This window comes from Elephas maximus, chromosome 7, assembly GCF_024166365.1.
Source record: "Elephas maximus indicus isolate mEleMax1 chromosome 7, mEleMax1 primary haplotype, whole genome shotgun sequence".
NCBI lineage: Eukaryota > Metazoa > Chordata > Mammalia > Proboscidea > Elephantidae > Elephas > Elephas maximus.
The window spans coordinates 43,462,853-43,470,580 of NC_064825.1; the positions used below are offsets into that span (position 1 = coordinate 43,462,853).

Here is a 7,728-nt window from a genome sequence, read left to right on the forward strand (position 1 = left end):
GGAGAGACATGCAGATGGTACTCCAAGCTGGTAGGGTCCAATTTGTCCCCTAGAGCAAACAAGGGCAAGGATGCCTGAGTAGTCTCAAGGGAGCACTGTGGGGGCAGAGACCCTCCTTGAGAATCACTTATAAACACAATGGAGAGCAGTAAAGCAGGGCGTGAGGGCTTTATGTAAGTCATTGCTTTTCATCTTACTGTGCCTTTTTGCCAAAAATGCCTTTCTTGCCATTCCTCCATCTAATATCACCCCCTTATCCTCCAAGTCCCAGCTCTAGCATGAGCCTGTCCCTGAACCCCACTGTCTCCATCTCTTTGCTCCACCGTCAGGCTGAGAGTCTTCTGAACCTCGTTTGCGCCTCTCTGCTCCAGCAGCCCTTGAAGCCGACCCTCTGGGTCAGACAGACCTGCGTTCGAATGTTGACTTGAATACTTAGTAGCTATTTGACCGTGGGCAGGTATAGCCTCTATGCGCCTTAGTTTCCTTAGATGTAAAATTAGAATAATCACAGTACCAACTATATAAAGGTAACTGTGAAGAGCAAAGAAAATAATGAATGTTAATGGTTTAGCTCAAAGATCAACAAATGTTAGCTATGGATTTTTTTTTTTCTTAGACCACCAGTTATCACATTTGGTGTAATTCTTGTCATATCTGACTTTCCCCCGCTAGACTGAGTTCCTCAAGGTCAGGAACAATGTCTGATTCATTTTTGTATTTCCAGTGCTCAGAACAGACCCTGGCACAGAGAAGGCGCTCCTTGAACAGTTTCTGAATAGAGGGTGGGTAAATGGATATAGGAAGGATGGCTGTATGTTCTGATGGTCAGCAGTAGAGCTAGATGCTACAGGTTAATAAATGTCGATTTCGTTTAGTTATTTAAACTTATTTTCCAGACTCTTGATTTTTGTTTGTCTTACTTTCTCTCTCGCTCTCCTCCCCCCATCAGTCTATCCTGGGGGTACAGTGTGAAGTGCAGAAGCAGCTCAAGGCCTTTGTCACCCTAGAACGCTTTGATCAGCTCTATGGTTCCACTATCACCAGCTGCCAGCAGGCCCCAGAGACAACAAAGAAGTTTGCATCCAGTGGCTCAGTCTTTGGCAAGGGGGTCAAGTTTGCCTTGAAGGATGGCCGAGTGACCACAGACATCATCAGTGTGGCCAACGAGGATGGGCGGAGGGTTGCTGCCATCTTGAACAATGCCCATTACCTAGAGAACCTGCACTTCACTATTGACGGGGTGGACACCCACTACTTCGTGAAACCGGGGCCTTCAGAAGGGGACCTGGCGATACTGGGCCTCAGCGGCGGGCGGCGAACCCTGGAGAATGGGGTCAATGTCACCGTGTCCCAGATTAACACGGTGCTCAATGGCAGGACTAGACGCTACACAGACATCCAGCTCCAGTATGGGGCACTGTGCTTGAACACCCGCTACGGGACGACATTGGATGAGGAGAAGGCACGGGTGCTGGAACTGGCCCGGCAGAGAGCCGTGCACCAGGCTTGGGCACGAGAACAGCAGAGACTGCAGGAAGGAGAAGAGGGCCTGCGAGCCTGGACAGAGGGGGAGAAACAGCAGGTGCTGAACACAGGGCGGGTGCAAGGCTATGATGGCTTCTTCGTGATCTCTGTCGAGCAGTACCCAGAGCTGTCAGACAGCGCCAACAACATCCATTTCATGAGACAGAGTGAGATGGGCCGGAGGTGACAGAGAGGGCCGAGGCCTGGACTTCTTGCCAAAGACAGCTACACTTTCGTGGCGGCATACCTGACTGTGTTGTACTTAAAAAAAAAAATCCTTTTTTTAACAAGTGCAGAAAACAAACAAAAAAGATACTGGTTGCATTGTAACTCATGCAACATCCTTTTTTTTTAAGAAAAGAAAAACACAAATTTGGCCTTCACACATTTTTTGCAAAGAACAGAAGGTATTTTTTTCCTGTGGTGTGATCACAATGAAAACTTTATTGTCTTTTGTTCCCTTTTACCTTGAGGATTTTCCTTGTTGTTTGGGATACGTTTCTCCTCTCTGAGACACATCTCCTGGAATGTGTCATTGTCTGTCCCTAGGTACTCCGTGTGATGTGAGACACAAGTGTCTGTGCTAACTTGTCTCATGTGCAACCCTTTCTTCTTCAGTGGGGGATGGGCAGGAGTGATGGGTGCAGAGAGTAACAGGCCAGTACAAAACCCCTTCCGAGGGGGCTGGGAGGACGGTCTGTAGGATTTGATGCTCCTTGGCTAGACGCCCACAGACGAGTTGTGGCTTTTTATTCATTGTGTTCTGTGCCTCCAGAGAACCACAGATGGCTCCGTCTTGCTCTGGGGAATTTCATGATGTTATTCAGCACCTTTTTCAGGCTGCCTCAAACTCCTGTCCCAGCTTTATATTTTGATGCTAAATAAAACCCCCTATCCTTTTTGCAAATCCCATGTAGTTGTCAGTGTCACCCCCATGCTGGGATGGAGACAGTGTCTCCCGGGTCCTTTCCCCCAGTCTGGTGACAAAACATCCTGGTGCTAAGAGCCCCCTTCTCCCCAGGAGGCAAAGGCACCCAGGATGTCTGTTGACCCTTCCCATGATGTTCCTCACTCATCTTCTCCTATCTCCCAAAGTCAGATGTGAAAACCAGCACTGCACAGCAGGCCCTCAATGTGGGCACCACGTCCAGGGAAGGAAAGGCCACCCACAGCCAAGGGGTGGCAATGGTGGCAAGGGTACCAGCCTACCTTCCTAGGTGAAGCTTCTCCTCATGACCTTGGGTATCTTCCCTCCACTGCTCAGCTGCCACCACTGAGAAGTAGAAGTGTGGAGAGAGGTGCTTGGTGGTCTTTAATTCTGGAAAGATGCTTAACAAAAAGGCAACCAAAAAGAGAAAAGCATGAGCCAAGCATCATTCTGACCAGCTCCTGAATTCTCTTCTGCCTCCCCCACACGGACTAATTGCAGGGCTGGGATGCAGCAGGATAAGCTTTCAGGAAACTCTTTCTGTGAAATTCTTCTAAAACAGCTTCCTCTCTAGAGAAGCCCAACCAGGGTTTTAAAGCAAGATAAGGAGAAAGGAGGAAAGAGCTAATTTGGGGCGGCCTATCAGTATCGCACGGTCCCACCAAGGTGAGTGGCAGTTCCTAAGGCTGGTGCCCATGGACCCGGGCTGCCAAGCTAGAGTTGTTCCTGTGAAGACCCATGCCTGAGGTTATCAGGAAGAGACTTGAGCACTCTCAGGAGTGGGCACAGCCCACATCTGGAAGGCACACCAAGGGAGAGACAGCAGCCAACAGGCAAAGGGAAGCACCGAGGAGAGGGGAGAGTAGGAGCACGAGCTAGGAGCTCCTTGCTCAAGGATTCCATTCCTGGTTCATCTGCCTAATTATCATTGTCATTATCACTCGCAGGAGGCTCTGGGAGACAGGAGGGGAAGCCAAATGCTTCCTTTTGAGCTGGGCTTCTTAGAAAATGGGACTTTTATGGGTTACATTTACATTAAGTGTGGAAAATGAATTCTGAGTCTGAGCTTTTCCCCATGGAAACCTTGTTGGACTGATAAGCTCATGGCACCTTTATAGCCTTACTCACAGAGTCTTCAGAATATTACACAAGTTAATGAAACCAAGAAGGTCTCTTACTGCATGAGAATCAGAACAATGTGTAGTCTAGGTTCTGCCTGGCAAAGAGAGGCGTCCAAAGCTTCTCGCGGAGAGGAGGTTTCGCATAATATCATCTCCTTGGGATTAGAGGATGTGTTTTGCTAAATGCTCTTCCTGTTTCCAAAAAAGCCACTCTGCAGCAATAGTGTGCCTTGGCCTGTTCACTGATTGCCCTCTGCCTCCAGACCCAGAGCTCTACGGAGTCGATACCAAGCTCTTTGGGCCTACCATGCACCACACGAGCTCGTGAGGGGGGCCACCATCTGGCACATCATTCTTGGATAGGATAGGGAAAAGTTGGGCCTGAAGGACATTAATTTTTTTTTTTTTTTAATCCAGAAGAGACTTATGCCTCTCTATAGGTACTCTTGACATCAGGGGCTCTGTGCAGAGCTCTGCTGCCCATTGCCCTGGTTGATCAGTTCCACCTGGCTGCAGGACATCAGTCAAGACTTGCTGGGACGTCGACTTGAAGGTCAGAAGTCAGAGATGGCATGAGGGCCAAGGGAACCGTCCCTATACTTTCCTGTGCCGCGTCCCTCCTCCATCTCCTTCCCCCATCCAGAGTAATAGTGTGGACTTTTAAGGATCAAAAACACAGAGAAGTATTGGGCGTTCCTTTTCTTTAAATGAATGGTCTTCCTTTTCCTGCGCTGCATACCACAAAGGAGGTCGAGCTTCTGGGGAAAGAAGTTAAAGCATCCCTGAAATTTGGCGGTAGAGAAAGGCTGTGGGGTATAGAATGGGCAGCATTATGCACCTCTGATTCACGCTGGTGTTGTTACTATTGGGGATCATGCTCTGGCCTTGGATCTTTTGATTTCCACTCAGGCTGGCTGGTCACTCAGTATCTCCCTTCTCAGTCTGTCCTCCTGATGAGACTGCAGCCTCAACCCCGCAGCAAGGGTAAGTCTAGAGGCATGAGCAGAGTTCCCTGTGCCTATTTAGTAGCCTCCAGGCATCAAAGCTCATTCTTGATGGCACCTGCCCCTTTGGCACTAACCACCCAAAATCTGTCCCTGCATTGGAGCTACCAGCACTCCCTCACTGGCCCAAGTTCATGAGGTACTACAGAATGCTGGCTTCTGGTACTAGAAGAAGGTGGTATTAGAATGGTTCCTGCCTTCTCCCCTACCCTCCACAACTGCCAATCAGCCCCTCATCCTCAGCCGCTCTGCTATCACTTTTAGGACATGAGCAATTCCCCAAATTTGTTTTTTTATCCATACTCCAGAAACACACCATTGGAGGGAGGAAGTGTAACAATTGTCAGCCCTGTCAATTTGTGTCTCAGAATTGTTGGCTGAGAACCCAAAAGCCAGACCAGTGCCTGATTTCTACTTAGGAATGCCCGTTATCATCAAGTGGATTCCGACTCATAGCGACCCTATAGGACAGAGTAGAGCTATAGGACAGAGTAGTGGATTCCGACTCATAGTGACCCTATAGGACAGAGTAGAGCTGCCCCACAGGGTTTCTAAGGAGTGCCTGGTGGATTTGAACTGCTGACCTTTTGGTTAGTGCTTAACCACTACCCCACTTAGGGATGGAGGACTTGAAACAATCCCTAAGAAGCTGACTAGCAGTTGAGAATGGCCAGCAGGGGTGCTTTTAAATAATCAGGGCACGGTGGGGCTGGGAGCAGAAGGTAACTGTGAGGCAAGGGAGGTGAGTAAAACTGGGCAGTATTTTTTAAAGACACATAACAAGGAATCAGAATAGTTTTAAAAAAAGAATAAAGGTTTTTGGTTGTGACTTTGAAGTGTCACCTTTATCGATGGCAGGGATTTCCATGATGCGAAGACAGGACTTTTAATGTGAAATCTTAGAATATGATCTTACAGTCCGCAGCATTGTAGCTGGGGTGACAGCATGGTGAGGGCAGTGATACTGAGCCTTGCACCCAGGAGGACTGAGCTTGCCAGGCCTCAGCAGGGTCTGGGGATTTGCGTGTTTGATCACCCTGTGCTCACAGTCACGTCTACTTTCCATCCCTCACAGCAGCCACTAATCCCAAGAGGTGGTTTCTGGTCCTGCATTCGGGACTCGCCTGCCAGAAGGATTCCAGAAAGTACCCAGTCTCCTTTTCCTTGCTGTCCTCGTTAGGACTGAAAGCCTTCCATTTAAGTCTTATAGTTCCCAGCTAGGTTTATATACTTGTCCATATTTTATTGGAGGGGAGGGGATTTCAAAAGAGAACTTTGTAGTTCAAGGCCCTTTCATTTAACCTTCCAGAAAACAGCAAACCCATTTTAAAGACTCATTGCTCAGGTGATCAAGAGAAACTTTCTCTTCTCCAACCTTTACATTCTCAAAAACCAGCCTTGTTTACTTGACTGCCCCAGGCAGTGGTGAGCTCTTAGGTTTCATTATCAATGTGGAAGATCAGAGTGGGGAGAGGCCTGGGGAAGGGCCGATGTCGTGTTCCTTACCCCCTCTGGAATGCCAAAGGCATAATACTAGGTGACCTCCTGGTCCCTGAGAAAATGTGATTTATTCTGAGGGCAAACTGCCAAGGGAAAACTAGTCCTCAGCAGGCTCAGCTCTCCTGGCAGAAGCTGAGTCACAGGTCTCTGATGGTGCCCGGCAGCCCTGGATTCACCAAACACCAGAATCCCACTTTTCTAAATCTGCCTATTATTCTTGAGGACTTGCGAACCCGCAGCTTTGGCAAAAGGACTCTGTACCAAGCTGCCTCTGGACGACCAACACTGGAGACTCTGGCCTTACCATGTGGAAATAGTTTTCCTGAAGTCTGGAACTAATTTTGAGAAGTTTTTTTCTCAACACTTTGTGTTTCTAACACTGTATTCTTGACTGTGTAAATACCAACAAGGCTGTAAATAAATGCAGATGTAGATACCTTCTAGAAAAAAGACAAAAAGCATAAAAACAAAACCAGAAGTGATCCTGTGTAGCCTTCGTTGACAAATAAAAGAATATTTTGTGTTTAAAGGTGCGTGGTGGCCTTTGTTTGCAAAGTAAGCTGAGTGGCTTTCTCTTGCTTATCCCACATGGGAGCTAGTCCTTGGAGTTTGCACGTCTTGATGCTGTCTGTTTTCAGGGTAACCTGGAAGAAGACTTGAGTCCTGGTGTCAAAGTCCCTCTTAAACCCTACAAGTCACAGCTGAGGTGGAGAGGGATTTTCAGAGGGCCATGAAGACCCTGGGGCTTAACCTCACAACTGAATGAGGTGAAGGTCTTGGCACCTCAGATACCAGCTATTGCTGCATCCCTGGCCCAGGCCGCCTCCCACTGCCATGCTCACCAACCTCAGAGACAGACTGCAGGGGGCAGAAGGGCTGGGCACTGCCCTGAAGAGAGAGTCTCTGCTCCACCACTAGGCACCCGAGTTGTCCAGTGTCCACTACGTTCCACGTGGACCACAACTGGTTGCGGCTTTGGAAATAAATGCATATTCATCATACCAAGAAGTATAACCACCTAACAACACTTAGAAAAAAGGAAAGAAAATCATAAATAGTACTACCACCGCAACACAACCATTTAGCATTGAGCTTTTCCCCCCTCTGTGTGTTCTTAATGTATTTTTTTTCTTAACCTAAGGTAGTTGTAATCACAGCATACATGTAATTTTTCCCCTTGCTTTTCACACTTAACCTCACATTTAGCCTTTCAGCTCTGAGTCAGGGATGATTGCTGGTCGCTTAAAGAAGTACATTTGCTAAACCCAGCACTCTGGTGTGAATGGAAAACCTATGAAAATGTGAATAACTATCCTTTGAGGACAGAAAAAAGAGCAGAAGGCCTCTTCTCACTCCCACTGGCCTCAGGACCAGCCCACCACCAGGCCCTCAGGAAAGGAGCTTTAAGCTTCAGGCCCCTTCCTTGAGCACAGGCAACCCCAGGCTGTTTGAGCACTGCTGTCCATGCCATCAGCCAGCCCACCACCAGGCCCTCAGGAAAGGAGCTTCAAGCTTCAGGCCCCTTCCTTGAGCACAGGCAACCCCAGGCTGTTTGAGCACTGCTGTCCATGCCATCAGCTTCTGTGGTGCCCAAGAAGCACCTGCAGTGGTAGAAAAAACCCACTTTTGAAGTCAGGCCAAATTAGGTGCA

At 48.3% G+C, this 7,728-nt stretch overlaps 1 protein-coding gene across 2 annotated transcripts in view; it reads left to right on the top strand.

Annotated features, from left to right (window-relative positions):
• TENM4 (teneurin transmembrane protein 4) overlaps positions 1-6,560 on the top strand; it is an 887,828-nt gene extending 881,268 nt beyond the window's left edge. For both annotated transcript variants that reach the window (XM_049889686.1, XM_049889688.1), the window contains one exon: positions 950-6,560. In XM_049889686.1, coding sequence (XP_049745643.1) covers positions 950-1,711 — 762 coding nt within the window. In that variant the 3' untranslated portion in view covers positions 1,712-6,560. The remainder of the gene's footprint in view (positions 1-949) is intronic.
• The last annotated feature ends 1,168 nt before the right edge of the window (positions 6,561-7,728 follow it).